This window comes from Magnolia sinica, chromosome 18 (assembly GCF_029962835.1).
Source record: "Magnolia sinica isolate HGM2019 chromosome 18, MsV1, whole genome shotgun sequence".
In the NCBI taxonomy this organism is placed as follows: Eukaryota; Viridiplantae; Streptophyta; class Magnoliopsida; order Magnoliales; family Magnoliaceae; genus Magnolia; species Magnolia sinica.
Window position 1 is genome coordinate 27,900,038 of NC_080590.1, and position 20,712 is coordinate 27,920,749.

Here is a 20,712-nt window from a genome sequence, read left to right on the forward strand (position 1 = left end):
GAAACCTTCCAGGTGCCCATCATGAGGTTTATGATCCGACCTGTTCACTGTTCATAAGGTCCATCATAATTCACAGGATGAAGGGAAAACACAATTATCAGCTTGACACAAAATTTCTGTTTGCCCCAAGAAAGTTTCAATGGCCCATGCTCAATCCCACTGTTTCTTGTGGTGTGGCCCGCTTGAGTTTTGAATCTGACTGATTTTTTAACTCACATCCTGACATGATCTGGCTCAACAGATGGACAGTGTGGATAGCCCTACTATTGCCTAAATTGAGAGATAGGGGGGACGCAGCACTGAATGAGTCGGTCCGAGTCACTGAATCTTTTAACCATGTTCATTCTTCACTGTTGTCTGATTGCGGTGGAAGATTCCTGTTCATACTCATATTGGACTGATTGGTAGTGATGTGGAAGATTCTTGTTCTATCATTCTCGAATTATATGTCCCTTTCTTAGTGATACGAAATTTGTCTTGCTGACATGGAGTCGAATTATCCAGGGAGAAGTTTTCTTTTAGTAGATATTCTAAAGAACTGTATTGGAATTTCAGGGATAAGGGGTGGACCTTTTGGATTAGAATAGTATTGCAATTGTATATTTGTCTTGGATTATTTAAAAAACAGAATAAGAAAATAGATAATACCAAAATGAGGAAAACATGTAAGAGAATTGTATATTGATTTTAACCATCTGCATTTCTTTGGTGACCATCACACCTTGCATTCCATGAAGCATTCCTCTGGTGATCTAAAACCTCGGGGGCATAATTTTACTTCGAAAAAAAGAAGAAGATTTTCATCAACCTTGCAGCGTCTCACAAGTCCCTAGAGTGTCTAGAATGCGGATAGTCTCACATACCTTGCATATAGAAAAATTATTCCCTTTCTGTTTTCTGAGATGCATCTTGGTAGTGTACATTGCTTCATATAATCAGAATGCCAATCATCCCAGCACTGTTCTCTAGTGATTGAGGGAACTCTTTAAATGCCATTTAGTGAGCCTCCTCAGGGAAGCTTCCATTGAGGCTGGCTGGATGTTATGGAGGGATTTGGAGTTCTTGTAGCTACTCTTGTCATCTCGTCATCCCATGTACACTGAGGCAAATGGGGTTGCTGATGGCCTAGGCAGTGAAGGTTTAGTAGGGATTCCTTTGCAGCGTTTGAGCCTACAAGGATTAATTCCCACAATTTTAGGTGGCTGAGGCAGCTGCCAACCTTTGAATTTCATTCTTTGTTTTCTTTCTTCTCTTCCTAAGAAAATTTCTTTGTTATCTGCAAAGAAAAAAAGATAGCAGACGAAAAACTTGCATTTTGCATGATGAAGCCCACAAGTATACGGGCTGGTGAAACTTCTTATTCTAATAAATGAGGCTGTCAAGATGGATTATTCCATGGGTGTATTGTAGCCTGATGTCATGACCTAAACTATGTTGATCGAGACTTCTGGTAAAGCTTTCTTAGATTGAAAAAATGGATCATATGCCAATGGAAGGAAAAAAATGAAAAAGAAAAAAAGAGCAGTGTGGTCATGTGGGATGAAGGTGCGGTTCTTCTCAAATACCAATTCAAGGTGTACAAAGTGGCAATGGCATTTTAATGACCTGCTGCCTTGGTTATGCCTTCTGAGTTGCTGGTTTGCTTTGTAAAACTAAGCACAAAACTGAACTAGGGATTGTAATTCAAAAAATTTTCTAATCGACATTTGTTCATTAAATTTTGTAATGTGTACCTGCTTAAATAACTTCTTTACTGAAGATCTTCAACCTGCAATTTTTAATTGTATCGTATTTGAATTTTTAGGGCGAGGCGGTTCAAGGTTTTGTTGAAATTTTAAATATTCTTAAGGCATCTGCGTGCGTGTGTGTGTTATAGCAAATGAAAATACTGACTCACATATTTATGAGTTTAAGGCTATTTTCTATGAATCCAAGTTGATTTCTGGATCTAACCAATATGATCCTACTTTTGTGGAATTGATTAATGACTAACTGCTTATTTTTGTGCAGATCACTGACTTGCCATTTTCACTGTACTCAACTTTTGTGATTGAGTCCCGCCATGGTTTCAATAAAGTTTGTCTTCTTTCTTGAGCCTTTTTATCTCTCAGTGCCTTCTATAATCATATCCTCCATTCAGCTGCACTACATCCTGCCACCACAGTTAGCCAGCTGTTCTGGCTGCAAGGCTCCTGATTGCCAAAACCAGAAAACAATAAGGCTCCATACAGGTAGGGGATCCTGCAAACGGGGAATATGCCTCAATTCTGATTTTGCTGGGCCCCTTATCCTCCACATAGATTCTGTCTCACAAAAGCAGATCTTTTTTTCTGCTCAATCACAATTATCTAAGTCAAAAAAACTAAAAAGATTGAATATTGCAATTAAGCAGGGAGGTGTCCTTATTTGATGTGGAGGATATGGGGCCCACAAAAAATGTTATTAAGTCTTATTCCTGGTTCTGCAGTATGCACTATGCAAATGGACCCTTAAATTATGGACTTGTCACTAGAGAAATGATAATTTCACTGTTTGGCATGCTAATACCCTTTATTCCAGCTTTTGGTATAATAGGTCTTTTTGGTACTATTCTAATGCAAAATAGAAGACAAAGGTGCATGCATCAAAAGGAGACTGTTACTATCAATTCCCATTTAATATAAAGAAAAATGCTCATGTTCAACCAGTTGGATGATAAGTTCCTGTCCAACCAGCAGGTAAGTTCCTGTCCAACCAGCAGATAAGTTCGGACCTCTCATGTGTGTATGGCATCCAACCTGTCTGATAGGGAGGTCCCACCATGAGGTTCACCCAGTTAAAAAAAAAAAATCAGCCCAATCCACTCGTTGGGTGGGCCACAACATAGAAAACAATGGATAGTTGCTGATATAATAAAAAACACAGGTGTGGTCCACCTGATAGGTCGATCGGGCTGATTTTTTTATAAGGTGACCCTCATATTGAGGACAACTTTCTGGACAGGTTTGATGTTGCGCAGACATGACAGAATTGAAATTTTCTGCTGGTTTGATGGTAAATTGGTGGTCCAACTGATTAGAACTTGGATGCGAACATCTCTCTAGTATATATGGACATTATAGATACTAGATAGTTATAGGGAAAATCTGACCTGCCCACCTTCATGAGCATGTTAGCACTGTAGCAGAGCTTTTCAATGCCATATAAGACTGTCCAATTACCGAACGGGTGGGCAGGTGAGGTTTTGTTTCTTTTCTTCTTTTCTTCTCTTTTTAATTGGCTGGGCACACGAGCATTCCCTATGATTGGTACACATAATTTATTTGCATAATTGATTCCACATTGCATATATTAAGTAGCCTAGTACGTATATGTGTAGGGTTATTGTATTTGTAATAACACGCTGTTTGCTTATGAAAAGTAGAAGTAGTGACGATCTGTTTTGGTTGCTGTTATCCTCTGACAACCTACGGCCTGGGGCGCTATTTATCTCGTCTTTGCAGAGACGATCCTGGCTATTACAATGGATTTCCTTCTAACTTAACGAAGAATGGAAATTGATTGTGAGAGAGGCACTCCATTACACAACAGCTAATGAAAATAAAGACATGGAACTGTCGGCTGCTCCTTGTGAGTGATTGTTGGCTGCCAAAACAGATCTTTGCATAGGTTATTTCTGGCACTCAAGCCCTAAATTATTTAAATGTATAAACTTATGATATACTGTAGAACATATAGTTATATCAAGAACATTATTATTTCATTCGAGTCGTATCACTAGTCATGGGTGACCACTTCACATTGGTGCCGGATTCCCTCGAAGATTCCTAGATGATTGCCTAAGATAACAGTGATTGACACAGTGCAAACTGATATTCAGCTTCCTGCATGGTTGTTTTTCTTTTTTCTTTGTTAGTTAGTTTTCTTCTTACCAACAAAGGCCTTTCTAAACTTTTGTTTGCAGCAAACAATATGGTTGTTCTTTAGGGACATGTTCAAGAGCATTTGCCTTTCCATCTTACTCGGACCTCCAATTGTGGCTGCAATCATTGTAATAGTACAGGTATTGCTATTTCCGGCTACCGAGCAAGTTGTCGAGTCTAATGTTTTGTTTCTGCAATTCAAGTGCTTCTAATGTGAGGAAATCGTTTCTTTAAATCTGAAGCCTTTTTCATTGTCTTTCAGCTATATTAGTTGTCTGCATAAGATTACCACGATGTGTTTTTGCCAGTTACAGTAAATATTTGTTTGGCATTGTTGCAGAAAGGAGGACCTTACTTGGCTATTTACCTTTGGGGCTTTATGTTTGTTCTGTCGATTGTGATGATGACGCTATATCCTATCCTAATAGCTCCACTCTTCAATAAGTTCACCCCTGTGAGTATCTGTATTGGGTATTTGTAACCTGAGAACTGATGAAAAAACTGCAGATTGTGCAGATGAGCTATTTGTTATAATATGTTTTTAAAGCTAATTTCTTGTATTGATGGTTCTGAAAATGTTGTTGAAGTGTGTTTCTTGTTTCTTTCAGCTGACTTATGCTGTTGGTTTTCTTTTTTCCTTTTCCTCTGTCTGATGCTGTGGCAAATAGCTTCCTGAAGGAGGACTTAGAGAGAGAATTGAGAACCTAGCCTCCTCCCTCAAGTTTCCTTTGAAGAAGCTTTTTGTTGTTGATGGGTCTACAAGGTCAAGCCATAGTAATGTGAGTATTTAGTTATATATTCTGAATCTTTTTTTTTTTTAAAATTAATTAATTTATTATTATTATAAAAAAATCTACTTTCTAAATCCAGATCCTCTGTTGTGACGACGGCTCTTGTTGATATGATCAGAATACTACTGTAGTGAGAGATGTTTTCCCTTGTTATTTTCTGTACCATGCTGGTTTCTTTAATCACATAAGGGGTAGCGGTAACTGACATCCCAAACATATTATATCCCATTTCTCTCTTTGTTCCCGCTGCTTATCTTAGCAAGCTTGGTTAGATTTTAGATTCTTAATAACATGTTTGAAGACTTTAGATTTGATGGGTTTGGATTATTTCAGTATTTGCATGTATCTTTTTATCTTCAAAATAGAAGAGAAAGTGGTAAGGGTGGGTATATGCCCCACTCATGAGTTAATATCTCATCTCCCAAAATAACTCATGAATCTTCTATAATTCTCAAGAATCAAGTTATGTATGTATGCATGCATGCATAAAGTCGCATTGTTAAAACCATTAGGTTTCTTGCCAAATTGCTTCTTTGTGGTGTCAAAGGGGCATGGAAACTAAAATAGGCCACAAACACAGAACAAAGTAATAGAGTTCCTCAACTCAAGCTGTTCTTATTGCTTGCATCCCTAAACATTCAAAACTTGAGTCTCCAAGAGAATATAACTAATCCCCAAAAATCCCACAGTGATTTTTGTATCAATCCCAATCCCTAATTTCAACTACAAAAAATCCCTCAACTACCCACCCCTAAAATCTCTACAACATAGTTTTGCCAGAGCACCCACAGAAAAAAAGGGGCTTTAGTCTAGTTGCTAAAATTAAATCTCGAAAGAAGTGCAGAAACAATTGAATTTGATGAGTGCGTTATTACTTGATATATGAGCTTTTACTGTTGGAGTTAGTGCCCGGGAAACCAATGTGTGCCCTAAACCATTGACCATGTGGATGTGATTGGGTAGATCTTAGCTGTTAATCTTGATGACCATTCGTCCTAGTTGGATGTGTTGTATACCTTAGACATATTTAGTGTTACATTTATCCTATATTCATTAGGTTGTGTGAGGAGTATAGGGAACTCGAGATTGGACAAAGTGGTCATAGACTGGAGAGAATTGTGTTCCATGGATATCGGTACCTAGTTGAGCCATGACTGTCACAGATACTTAAGACAACATTTGTGGACATCAATCTCAGAGATGTATGATCATTCTACTCTTGGGTAAGGATGGAAGTTCTCTACCATCGGGAACCAACTTCGAGTTGGTTGTTCCTTTTTGCTCTTACCCTACATAGGAGTATGAGTGTGATATGGATCTGGGATCCTGGTGTGGACGCTTGAACCCTTAAATTGGTAGATAAAAGTTCAAGTCAATAGTTTAGGGGCTTCTCAGCCTGGATTGTGATTCGGGACTTGAGTGTGCACACATTAATTGATCAATCCTTAGACCTGAGGGCGTGTGAGGGTCTTGGATCTTGATTGGGCAGGTATGAGGTTTCCTAGAGGTCATTGAAAGTTGGTGATGCTGGGAATGTCCATCATGGCTCATTGATTCTTACATGGGCCAATAAGGTATCTACTAGTTTTACCATGGGACTTGTTTAGGATGAGATTTGGTTAGATCAGGAAATCATCACGTGATTTTTCCGTTAGGTCCAACACTTGAAAGGTTTTAATGAGCTTTTGAAAAGTTTTGAACTACTGAAGTTTTGTTTTAATCATTAAAACTGCTTTGATTGCACTTGATAATGATCTGATGGTCTCTTTCATGATCAACATGGGATTTGGATAATATGTGGATATCCTCGATAGTGGAGGGATTAGATCATGGCTGATTGACGGACTTCCCTTATGGTAGGGCACACCAAAGTCCATAAGGTGGGGGACTACCATATTGAGTGCACTCTTGAAACCCTAACCCCTCCCCATTTTTAGATCCTATTGGTGAGGGGAGAAAAAGAGAGGAGAGAAAGCTTGGATGTCCCATACCTTGTCAAAGGCGAGAGAGAGAGAGAGAGAGAGAGAGAGAGAGAGAGAGAGAGAAATCCACTCTCTACATTTTCCTAATTCTCTCTGTGGTCTACTTGGGTGGACGGTTGACAGCCATCCTCGGCCTTCACTAGAGGATTGGTGTGTGCTCTCCTCAGGCTCCCTTCATCTACAATAGATCAAGGAGAGACTCCTTACTCTCTTTTGGCTCCCTTCATCTGTGATAGATTAGGGAAAAACTCATTGGCTTAGGAGATTGACATTGATGGATTCACATCATCATTATAGACACAATGTCCAGGCATGTTAGTCACCATTCATATGTTATTTTTCTTTTAGAAAATTGATATTACTGTGATCGGTGCATCCTGGGATGGGTCTTTTGATCAAAACTGTTTTGTACACAATTCCGTTGTGCGTGTACATCAGGGATCCAACATTTACTACCAATTTAAAATAGTGCATAAACAATTGAATTGGATGAGTGCATTACTACCTTTGTGTCAAACAAATAAATATGAAGATCTGACAGTTTAATCCTGTTTAAATAAGCTTCCAAGATTTTTCTCGCACTTTTGCTATTTAAGAATATTCTTGGTTTCAGGCTTTCATCAAATTTTTTATTTTATGCCTTTTAATAGCTTATTTAAGTTGACCCCAGTTGATTGCTTGTGTTGCTCCACCAACTGAAACTGGTGGCTTTCCTATCTTAGAAACTTGATTCCCCTTGTTATAAAGATGTTACCACATCATGCTAAAATTCACATGAGCATGTGAAATTCCTCTTGTAAACATTGCCTGTTGCCATATCATGTTTATGTTGCATTTATATCTATGGTTCTTTGTTGTTTTCTAAATCATATGATTATTGCCTGGCAGGCATACATGTATGGGTTTTTCAACAACAAGCGCATTGTTCTTTATGACACATTGATCCAACAGGTAAGAAAGCACTCTTTACAAGGAATATTTTATTCATGTTCAGTAGTCCAAATATGGCATAGTTATGATTGCTTTTATGCTCCGTTAGAACTTAAGAGATGTACAATTTCCTCAGCAACTTGAGTTACAGTGCTACAAAATATCCTGCATACACTGACCAGTGCCCTCTGATGTCCACCCGTTCCCCCAAACACCCAAAAAAAAGTTTGATTGGGTGAACGATAATATTAGTAGCTTTAGCTTTCCGACACTAATAAGATGTGGTCTAAGAAGTTTTGGAAGCAGTCTTTAGACATGCAGAAGATCATTAGAGTGAACGGATGTTAACCTTGTCTTCTAGGATCAGTGTATGGCAGTATTGTCAGCATTTGCACTAGTAAGACATTGTCCAAGTGGTTTTGGATGGACGATCTTTTGGCATACAGAATCTGCACTTTGCTCATGTTAGTGTATGAATTCATACCTTCATTACCCAGGTTTGGGTATTGAACAAATTGATGGTTATGAAACCAGTGCTCTCACCTGGTGAGTGGGGCTGGCCTGATTTTTAGGACTGGTCACATGCATTGAAGGAACCTTGTGATGCACATCCCACATTGTGCCCACACGTTTCATGTTGGGACATGACACTTGAAGGTGTGATGTCTGGATGGGCTTACACCTTTTATCGTGAGCAGTAGCCATCTTCTCAAGAGACCAAGTTTTCCAGGAGTTAGACTGGCGCACGTGAGCAAGTGATAGTGAATTACTTGTGGAATGAACAGTTTACAGAAGGCTTGAAACTTGCTATATGTGCCTCTATCTAGACCTGTCATTGATTGGCTATTTGTCCTTTAATCAATTCATGCAGTAGCTCAATTGTCATCATCTAGATGAAGTTGAGAATAGTTTGAAAGTATGTAGAAGGAGATGGAGGCTGGTGTTTTTACAAGAAATCTCTAGCCAACCTTTCTGCAAGGGGGCTGTCTTTTCTTAAAACCAATCGTGTTGGCACTAGAAGGAACATTGATCTAATGCAGCAATGGTTATGTTGATGGATCGTGATGGATGGTTATGAGTTCATGTGGAGCACTTTACATGAAGATGATGGTTTCTGTTGTCTCGGTACTTTTGTATTACTTTTCCTTTCTTAGTTCTTAAAATTGTGTTAGAATAGAGAGGTGAAGATCTGGTTTCTCTCTCTCTCTCTCTCTCTCTTGTTTGGGGGCTAGTCTACGCACATTGTTCTCATTTGTTGTTCAACCACCACATGGTGGGTTGTGTAGTTGTTCCTTGTGAGTGTGTTTGAGGCCCACTTCCACCCAAACCAATCATGATGGTTCAAAGTGGGTCATTATATGTCTATGGCCAGATTTGAAGATCAAGTGAGGGTTTAGAGATCGTAAAGGCAAGTGAAGGGTTCATTGTATCGATCAGTTTGTATGTGTGTGGTGGTGATCATCGATCTATGGTCTCTTAAAGCAAGTGTTGGGTGAGTTTTGTTTGATTTATTCTCTTCCTTAAATATGTCCGTTAAGAGTGATGCTAAGAGTAGTATCCTGACTCTTGAGATAATGAATCTTCAAATTACATCGTCTGAACTCAATGGTGCAGACTGTTTATAATAAAACACATCGGTAGAAGTGTTTCTGATAGGCAAATGGAGTATATGACATCTCCTAAGTCAGACAAATTCAGTAAAGTGGTATTTGAATATGGGATGAAATGGAATTTGGCTAGTGAAGTGGAGTGACGCAGATGTTATTGTGTTGGTAGTGCATGTGGATGATATCATTGCATTGGGAATGATAATGTGGGTATTAAGGGTGGCAATGGGTGGGGTTAGGGCTAGGCTAGGCTGAGCCCGAGCTTGGCCTAACATATATGGCCCAAGGCCCGAACCAGACATGAGCAAAGCATAGTATGCCCGAACCTGAGCCTGATAAAATTTGTGTGGGCCCAGGCCTGACCATGCCCGACTTGACTATCTTGAATGTTATTTTTTTGTTGCTGGTGCAAACTACTGTTGGCATACCACCTAATGAAGATCTCATACGCATGAGCATCAGTGCGGCATGTGTCACAACCAGTGTTCGAAATATCGGTATCGCACAATGTATCGCACCCTTGAGATACAGATACGTATTGGTTATCACACAGAATATATCGGTTGTATCGCATAGTTTATCACACTTTTTGGGAAACATGGGGAAACATTGGGAAAATGGTTGAATTTTTTAATGGAACTTTGGGGATTGTTAAAAAGGCCCTTAATACACACTTTTAAATCATAACATCTCAAAAAAAAGATGCACATAATAAATTTCCTTTGTATAGGGTCCTAAGTTATGCGGTGTTTAACTGAACTAATGCAACTATATTTAAATTGAATGGATGATATTTATAAATATATCATAGTCATGTATGAAAACACAACCAATTCATTGAAAAGCAAAATAAGAACTGAAGAAGTAAAATTTGATAAATATATATATCAATGATGGGGACTAGTTGTGGTCTAGACCCACATAGAGTTGCGTGGTGGCTCGTAATCATCATCTCCATCTCGACAGGGCTGGGCATAGTACTGCTGCTCCACAATTCGACAATATTGTGCTCAAGTCATAGTAGATTGGTACCAGTTAAGATACTCCCTTACATAACGCTGGTACTCATCCTCTCCGAACTGAATCAATACGCCCATTCGTGGGTACTGTGTAATCGTCACAGTCTGTAACTGATATGGATCTGGGAAGGGCACATATGAAGCTCCTTGGTATCCATATTGTTGGCCATATCCATCTGCCGCTCATATCCTTGCCCATATGCAGAAGTGAACTCCTGACCAGCGTTGAAAAATGATGTGCCGTAATTGCTGGAGTCACTCGTCGCATATCCACTAGGTCCATATCCATGCCCATACTGTGGCACAGAACTCGAGCTACTCTCCAGTGTTTGTGATCCAGATTCATGTTGTGGCCTGTAACTCGAGCTCCCCTCCCTCGTCCGTGATCCAAATCTAGGGTCACCTCGCTTGCCACGAACGCTTGTGTCCCTCATGCATTTTGCTAGCAGCTCCTCCTCAAAATCTGAAAGTTTATGAGTCTTCTTTTTCTGCAGTAGCTTTTGACGCGTGTATGTTTTATTGTAAACAAGACGAGGTCGTGGTTCTCCTGGACGAGAACCATGGTCAGGGTCCTGCATGGAATGATCGAAATTCTCCTCCCCGGTAAAAGGGCTAAGAGGCCTCTTATCCTGACTCCCACCCGTGTCGCCACCATCCCCGTCGCCGCCGCCACCACCATCATCATCATCATCCTTACTGTCATCAGAGTCATCGTCACCCTTATCGCCGCCATCATCATCACCGGACTCATTTCCTGCATCACTCTCTGACTCAGTCTCGGTGTCAGATAATGTTTCCCCGCCACGTGTCCCGCGTGATAGTGACTGCCGCGGGTTGCCCTCCGGACTCCTCGTCAACGGGTCGAATGCTTCATCAGGAGACCTCTGCTGCTCCACATGTTTGTCAACATTAATCCCTTGTGTCTCTGCTTCTGCTGCAATATGTGGCTCTGGTCGCCCATCCGAGGTATCTAGGTCATCCGACCTAACCCACTGGTAAACTAGGTCATCCTCTGCATCCTCAGCATATGCATGCTGTCCGACCGTCATCAGGTCCAGTGGGTCTTCCTGTGCTTTTCTTCTTCTTTCCGAGCGGAGCAACCTCTCTCGTAACTTCATATTGTAGTGACAATACACTAGCTTCTGAAGCCTCTCATACCCTATTCTATTACGTTTATTTGTATGAATGAGGGAGAATGTACTCCAATTCCTTTCATAGGGTAACGAGGACACCGTTTGTGCAAGCACACGGACAGCCAGTCGTTGTAAAACCTCACAGTCAGTCCCATACATGGACCACCATTCGTCTGCATATCATAAGATTCTTTCATTATCCTAGATTTTCCAAAATAATATAAAAGTTAAGTTTACTACAGTGACTCACATGGCATCATGGCGTTCCTTGACTTCACTGCAGGGTGACACCCAAACATCCCAACTGCGTCGCGGAATTTAACAATCTGTTGATGGTGTATAGCAACTAGAATAAGTATTTAATGATTGAGATGAAGATAAGGAGAATGTAAGTGCAGAACATATTTACCTCACTACCAAAGGTGCCTTTCTCTGGACAGTCGGGGATAAGTGATCGTACACCTCATGCACAGCCCTTTTTAATGAATTATCATCGAAGAGGTTTCGGCTGTAATGGTATTTGAGATTTAGGAAATATGTTGAAAACCAACATATACACATCAATACAACCCTCATTTATTATTGCATATGGGAAAAAAATCCATATAGGTACTTACTAGCCTGATGTAGTGGGTGAGAAAGCGTCCTTTCCCAACGATCGTCTATTATTGCATGCACCCACTTATATGCATTGGGAGCTTTAACCATGATAGCCTCTTTCATCAGCTGTATAGACGGATACAACGACCCCATCGATGGATTTGTCTCATTGTCCACCATCCTCAACACCACATAAATAGGCTCTATAATACCCACAACACCACGCACTTTATCTCAAAATGAATTTCCCAGTACCAGCTCTTCAATTCTATAGGTTACTTTTGTCAACCTCTTTTTCCATTCTACGTAATCATGAGGCGAAAAGCTCTCGTAACCCCTGTTTGTGTTTGAGAAGGCTACTTAAAGCAATATAATTTGTGGCAAACCGCGTCGCTCTGGGGCGCACTATATCCCCACCACACCTCTCGCGCATTGCGGCTAATAACCAGCTGTGGTTGTATACAAAGTTTGTGATGAGCCTTGCATTAGTAATTACAGTCTTCACCGATGGCCTATCCTTGATCCCCTCCAGCATGAGATCGATGCAATGGGCTGCGCAGGGGGTCCAATACATATGATACTTACTCTGAATATCCTTCCCCGCCTTAACAAATGCACTCCCATTATCCGTAACAAACTGCACAATATTTCTCCTCCCAACATCTTGCATGACGTTGTGCATTAGTTTGTAAATGTAGTTAGAATCCTTGATCTTACTACTTGCATCTATACTCTTTAGGAACACCGCCCGTCCCCTGGAATAGACCATAAAATTTATAATCGACATCTTCGTCGGTTCGGTCCAACCGTCACACATGACGGTGCAGCCATACATCTCCCATGACTGTCGATACGAATGAACGTATGTCTTCATTTATGCATGTTCATCATCCAAGTATTTCCCCATGATCTGGGCGGGTGTGGGAGGCTGCACATCCTTACCCCCACGCTGCACTTTACTTATCATATTTTTAAAGTGCGGGTTTGCTGCGGCATTTGTGGGGATTTGATCGCATATAAAAATTTTTGCTATAAATTTTTCGACTTTTTTCCCCACATCCCCTCCACTAAACATCTCATTTATTTTCTATTGCGTCCCTCCTGCCTCTTTGTACATCCTCGGATTTGAAGGTAGATCCGGTACCCGCATGCTACTACTCCTGCCCATGCCCCATATTCCTCCCCGCCTACTACCCTCCCCTGATCCACCCTTAACACTCTCCCCTGCTCCACTCCCCCCACCACGCTCATGGATAGACCCCTCAAATCTAGGCCTACTTGTGTCCCACCTCCTATCCTGATCCCTCTTCCACTGATCCCGTATGGACTCTTGAATTGCACGTCTGTATTCGGGATCATCATCATTATCGAGATCCACTACATCATCCTCACCTGCATATGGTGGCCGCCCCAACTCCTCCCTAATCTCCCTCTCTCATGCATGTCGTTCATCTTTTGTCTTCACATTTTTTTCCAATATGGTCCTCATCTGTTCTCGCACATCCTGTGGGCACTTCGGGCAATCCACAACATTGCGATACCCTCCCGCTAAATGCTCCTTTAAGCAGGTTACCTCACCACTCCTCGATATATGGCCACATAAATTACATATACTCCTGAATCGATTATCGGGAATGGGCCGACCGTACGTCCACCCTATATTAGGTTGCCTACCTCCTCTTCCTCTCGACATATTTTATCTGTAAAATAATATTATATTAGTACTTGTTAGGGCCCACCTTGGGGCATGTGCTGTATATCCATGACACATCCATTTTGTTAGATTATTTTAAGGAATAGTCCATAGAGCACCATCCACACGTACATGGTATTGGACGCTTAGATTTGCCCGATTGGTGTGATTTTTACATGGTATTCAATGACATGTATTGTGCATTTAATGGACGGTACAGATCAATAGATTGGACTATTCAAGTATCATGGTGCAACTAGAAGTACTATAACTTACAATACTTCGAAAGCGCTGGAGCATTTTTTTCAAAATAGATGGGAAAAACTTGTTTTTTTTTTTTCCGGAGGTAACCATATTTAATATAAAAAGTTGACATATCTCGCATCGTGAAATGGTTATACTATGGTATATGCCCTTGGTTACTTTTGGAAGGCATCTGTAGTTGGCAAGCTTAAACAACAATCTGGACCGTCCACACTGTGGGTCCCATTGTGGATGACCATATTGAAAAATTCTCATTGATTTGATGATCTAAACATTGAAAAAATGTGGCCGTCAGATGATCAGAAACAACATTGGAGTCCAAACCAACGGATGGAATTGGAGATTTAAGATGGACCGGACTGATCAAATGCATTTATAGTTTGAAAATCCGATGGTTTGGGCTTAAAAAAAAAAGATGAACGGTGTAGATATAATAAATACATCACTTTGGGGCCATGTAACTTTGATCTCCTTTGAATTGTTCATATAGCTGGAGCTCGAGGAGCATTAGTGCTCGTCTTTGCAGACACGGTCCACGGCGCAGATTTCTTGCGCTGGAAACTTGGGTGGGGCCCAACGTGGTGTTTTTAAGAAATCCACCACGCACATCTGTTTTTGGAGCTCATGTTAGGACTTGAGACCAAAAGTGAGAAGGATCCAAGACTCAAGTGGGCCGCATTAGAGTAAAAGGTGGGTAGGAAAATTCGTACCGTTGAAAACTTTCTGAGTTAGAAAGTGATGTTTACATGACATCCATACCGTTAATAACATCATTCCTACTTGGATGAACTGAAAACAGAAATATTAGCCCAATCCAAAACTTCTATGGCCCATGAATATTTCAACTGTGTACGTTCAATACTCACATTTTAGGTCCACTTGAGTACTGGATACGGCTCATTTTAAGCCTACTATATTAAAGGTAGATGTGTGGCCCAGTTGATGGGTTTCTTTTTCTGATTTTGGTGTGTGGACTCTTCACAGTTTGTGCTATCAAATAAGTGGTCCAGATTAAACAATTTGTGCCATCTGATGTTGGTAAATCCCTTATAAATGGAAGGGAAGAGAGGTTAACATGCGCCCTGGGCTCTACTAACAATGCATAGGTTAACACGGTTATGCGTACTGCTAACATATGCATAGGGCCCACGAGTCAGGTGGACCACTCAAGCATATCCCCTTAGTAGCGCATTTTAGGTGGATAAGGCGGTGAACTGCTACGATTCGCACTCTTGCGCGTTGCTTGGGACTTATACTGCAACTGTGGGACGCGGATTTCCTGCTAAAGCCTTTTATAGCAAGTCCTGCGCGGGAACCTAAGTGGGGCCCACCATGATGTTCACGAGAAATCCATACCGTTCATCCATTTTGTGAGCTCATTTTAGGACATGAGACCACAAATGAGCAGGATCTAATATTCAAGTGGGCCGAAAACGTGAGGACTGAACTTCCACAGTTGAAATATTCGTGGGGCCATAGAAACTTTGAATTAGACTAATATTTGTGTTTTCAGTTCATCCTAGTAGGAATGGCGTTATGAACGGTATGGATGATAGGTCGGCCCACACCAAATACCAAAAATGAGGTAGATTCAACAATCCAACGCTGGTGTTGCGTGGACTATCCAACCTGTTTATGCGCGCTACTCAAGTGACGTCACCAAGTTACGTGGGTCCCACCATGATGTATTTTTTCTATCCACACTGTCCATCCATTTCAATAGATCATTTTAGGGTGTGAGCCAAAAAATAAGTCAGATCCAGGGTTCGAGTGGACCCCACCACAGAAAACAGTGGAGAGAGTGACGTTCACCATTAAAAATTTCTTGAGGGCCACCAGAGATGGATGGTCAAGATGATATTTGTGTTTTCCATTATTCCATATCTTACTGGACTTATGAACATTTTAGATCACAAATAAACATTATAATGAGCCCTCAACAATGCTACGAGTTTCAATGGTGGGCGTCACTCTCTCCGGTTTTTTCTGTGGCGGGGTCTAATAAAGATTTATATTTACATCATTTTTTGTGTCATGCCCTAAAAAATTATTTCCAAATTAATGGATGGTGTGGATACGACACACATTACCGTGGGACCCACGGAACACGGACATGGCTTTATGCGAGTGTACAGTGAGTAACTCGCTAGGCCTAGCATACTTTGTAAACTCATGTGAGGTCCACCACGATTTATGTATATTATCTGCTCCGTCCATCCATTTTACTAGATAAATTCAGGGCTTTAGCCCAAAAATAAACCATATATAATGTTTAAATGGGCCACACCTTACAAAACAATTGAGTTGAACATCCACCGTTAAAACACCCTTTTTGGCCACAGAAGTCTTGGATGATTGGATCCATCTTAAATTCATATTTTCCCTTCATCCACGTCTATCTGATCTTATTAACGGTTTAGATGACTGATAAGCATCACTGTATGGTCCAGAAAGGTTTCAACGGTGGAAATCAGTTTCACCACTGTTTCATGTGGTATGATCCACTGCCCCTCTCTAAGTTTTGGGATAAACCCCTAAATTTAGATGGGAAAACAGATGGACGGCGTGGATAGACCACATACATTACAGGTGGGCCCAACTGAGTTTACTGAGTACGATAAGAACGTGCTCGGTAAACCACCTTATGCGCCGATCCCTGTTTCACCCCTCCCGCACATCTCCTTCATTTTCCCCATCCGTCGCGAGAGCTTTCCCTCTCCTTCACGCAGCGAGGGTTCCAGAGGAGGATTTCTCTTCCGGTTCCTCAAATCTGGCCTGATTTCTCGCCGAATCACCAAGAAATCCACACAGGCACGCTCCAATCAGTGAAGGAACCGAGAAATTGAAGAAAATATCAAGAAAAATTCGAAGAAAGAGGGAGAAGGCTACTTACCTGTCGAATGGCCCACCTCCAATCACTGCTACAGCCTACGGCTACAGGTATGTCTCCGATTTCTTTCTCCCTCTCTCTCTCTTTTTTTTTTTCTACTTAAATTTTTTTTTTATTCTCCACCACCTACGGCATCGGCTTTTTATCGTCGTGGGTTGTTGGCTACAGTGGGACTTGTGAGTCCCCTGCAAACACACCCGTGACTGTCCGTGACTCTGTTTGTCGATTTCCGACAATAATGGAGGCGGAAATACAACGATATCTAAATTGGGGTGGGTTGTATCGGCGATGTCGACAATGTATCGCACGATATCGACGATATATCGCACGATATCGACAATAATATCGTACGATATCTAAAGTTTTGAATTTTTTGTATCTTCCGGGTGTTATCGGGGGTGTTTCGTCTCGCCGTGGTACGATACCGATAATATCGGCCGATAGTATCGATATTTTGAACACTGGTCACAACACTGTGGAACTACTCTAATATAAATCAGCTCATACAATAGGCATGATTAAAATTCACCAACACCACCAAAGACCAACTGAACATTCTTTTCTTCCTTTCACGCAAGGCCAAATCACAAGCTAATAGTAACTTAGAAAAGATGGAAGATTCAAATAAGTTATTTAAGAAAACTCCAACATCAATCTACCTAATGTTGGAAGATGGCAATATGGTCAATTTTTAATAAAGGGTAAGAAGTCTGATAATTTTTACATAGTCATGTCATGAGTGACTATGGTTTCAACACCATTATAAATGAGTAGCCTTTTTTTACTGTTTATTCCATTCTAAAGCTGTCATATAGCTAGCCACTTCTCTTTCTATGCTTGTTGAAAAACTGCTTTCAATTATAATATGAAAAATGCTCATTATAAAAGAAAATAACAATGTACCAAAATACTTAATAATCTAGTGATGGCTTCTCTTTCCAAGTGAAAAAATAGTTAAGTGTACCAAAATGCAAAATGATCAAGGGATAGTTTCTTTCTCCAAGTTTGTGAATAATCCCAATTCTTCAAAAAGCCTCTCAACAAACTTTCTTTCTAATCACAATAAAAAAGAAAAGCTCTACTTTACAATCACAATAAAAAAGCCTCTACAATTATGCTCAAAATGGCACTATGTTTCTTTCTTTCTTTCTTTCTTTCTTTTTTTTTTTTTTTTTTTGAAGGATAAAAAAAAGTAGATGTCAAAGAAATGCCACTGTATTTCATCTGTAATCACAATGAAAAGCGCTTACTTCCTTTACTATAGCTTTCCAAAAATCTTCATCTTGCTCTACGAAGCCCATAGAAAATGTATATTAACAAGTCCTCAACCTAGATACACATTACCAAGTCCTATATATAAGATAAATCTTATAAACATACAACTAGACTGCATACAAGAAATAATAATGTAAAATATAGTCAATAGTTAATAAGTTACCTGTTCCAAGATCAAAACTGTCTTTCCTCATCATTAGAACTAGAAATTGGAGGAGTCCTTGTGAATGATTAAGTTCTTCACCCCTACATAAATTGGTAGAAGAGAATTAATCACAACTACTAACTTGACTAGTCAATCTACATTTACATAGATAATGTGGGAACATACCACATGATAAATGAATCCAATCTTCTGTGCATTTCGGTGCCTTCACAGGACTCGGATTCGGTAGTGATCCCTCCAGTATCGAAGTCAGTACTGGTCGGTGCTGGAAAAAGCTCTGTGGGCCCCACCATAATGTGTGTTTTATCCATGCCATCCATCCATTTTGCCAGCTCATTTTAGGACGTGCAGATCCAAATCTCAGGTGGACCACACCACAAGAAACAGTGGTGATTGAACGCCTACCATTAAAAACTTATCGGGAGCCACAAGTTTTGGATCAAGCTAATATTTATGTTTTCTCTTCATCGAGGTTTGTATGACCTAATCAACAGGTTGAATGTCAAATAAACATTACGATGGGCCCTAAAAGGCCATCTAGGTCTGTATGACCTAATCAACAGGTTGGATGTCAAATAAACATTACAGTGGGTCCTAGAAAGCTTTTAATGGTGGGTATTCAGTGGCCACCTTTTCCTGTGGTGTGGTCCACTTGAGATTAGTATCTGCCTCGTTTCTTGGATCATGCCTTAAAATAAGCTGACAAAATGGATGGACAGCGTGGACAAAACACATACATTATGGTACGGCCCACAAAGCTTTTTCCAACACGGACCAATACCCACCTCAGTACTGGAGGGGTCATTACTGAATCTGAGTCTGCCTGCACAACATTCAGTTTTAAGGAACTATGATATTGATCGAACACTCGTCACGAGCCATTTGGAAGAGAATAGGGTACCACAACTTGTTTGATTTCCAATGATCCTAAATATCCAAATCTCCCTGTTGATCAACGATTGGTTCATCTAAATACAAATCTAACTTGGACTTTGTTTTTTCAATTGTTCCATATTGAGTTAGAAGCATATCATTATCATACACTTGAACCTCCGCACCACCGACACCATTCAAAACATTAATCTTGTTGTCACTGCCAGAACAAGCCTTCATTTGATCTAATTGAGACTTTACCAAATACTCGTTAAAAAAATCCATCAACATGCATAATGTAGGAGTATGATTCGTTTCTATAAATTTTTGAAAGCTAATACTCCACCACATTCATCTTGTTTCGCCACGGTATCTGTGTGTGGTGCTGGAATATTTCCTTCTACGTATTTAGGCCTTCCTTTGTGTGGGTAAACTAACGAAATACTTGTTCAACAAGGTGATTGAAAGGATCGCGAGGACGCTAAATGGAAGAGTTGATGCCTATTGTTAAGAGTGCAGATCGCGCTTATCAAAGTAGCGCTATACAATCTTCCTCTCTATCATGTCCCTATTCAAGTGTTCGAAAACTGTTTTGGACAAGTTAGAAAAATTAAGGCGCAAGTTTTTGTGAAGATGGGTCGACAATGGGCACAAGTTTCATCTTTTTAAGTGGGAAGAGGTATGCAAACCGTTCTCTGACGGCAGAGGGTGTATAGGGGTATTGGAATCGATGAATGTGGCATTGTTAGGAAAGTGGCAATGGAGATTCCGTGCAGAAGAGGATAGGCTATGGAGAGAGGTGATAGCCTCCAAATATGGTGTCTAATTGGTGGATGGGTGATAAAGGAATTGTCGCATTATCGTGCCTCGGGTATATGAAAGGCCGTTATGTCTATTGATGATTGCACATGGATAACCTGGGTTTATCTTCTAAAATCCAAGCATGAGTTTTTGATATGTTCAAGCTTTTGTACAACAAAGTGGCCAACCAATTTTAATGCCCCATCAAAGTTTTACATTTTGATAATGGGGCGAGTATATGTTGAATGCCTTTTTGTCTTTCTTGTAGGATCATGGTATCTTGTCCCGTACATAATTTCCACGATCCCTTTTAACAAAATGGTGTAGCTAAGTGAAAGAACCGTCACCTTCTTTAAGTTACTTGTGCCATCCTATTTGGTATGAATCTTTTAAAAGGATTTTGGGATGATGCCTTACTGTTGTTTTCCTGATTAACTGTATTCCATCTTGAATACTATCAAACAAGTCTTCTTTTGAACTCTTGCACCCATGGGACAAACCGTTTCTGTTACCCCCTAAAGTTTTTGGGTGTACATGCTTTGTTCATATTCTTGATGGGAGTAATGAAAAGTTGAGTCCTGGGGCCATAAAGTGTGTTCTCTTAGGTTACTATTGGTCTCAAACTCTCAGTAGGGGTATGAGTGTTACGATCCTTTTGACCTGTGAGGTTTGTGTCAGCAGATGTCATCTTTTTTGAAGTGATTCCATACTTTTCTATTGAAGGGAGATCTTTGCACCATTCTCTTGCTAGTTAGGGGGAGTTTATACCATGTAATTCTAACCCTA

The 20,712-nt window shown here is 40.4% G+C and overlaps 1 protein-coding gene across 1 annotated transcript in view; it reads left to right on the forward strand.

Annotated features, from left to right (window-relative positions):
- The window catches only part of LOC131234042 (CAAX prenyl protease 1 homolog), a 36,367-nt gene that overhangs the window by 4,748 nt on the left and 10,907 nt on the right, over positions 1-20,712 (forward strand). Inside the window, exons 5-9 of the mRNA XM_058231004.1 lie at positions 2,011-2,076; positions 3,944-4,042; positions 4,243-4,356; positions 4,571-4,681; positions 7,564-7,626. Coding sequence (XP_058086987.1) covers positions 2,011-2,076; positions 3,944-4,042; positions 4,243-4,356; positions 4,571-4,681; positions 7,564-7,626 — 453 coding nt within the window. The remainder of the gene's footprint in view (positions 1-2,010; positions 2,077-3,943; positions 4,043-4,242; positions 4,357-4,570; positions 4,682-7,563; positions 7,627-20,712) is intronic.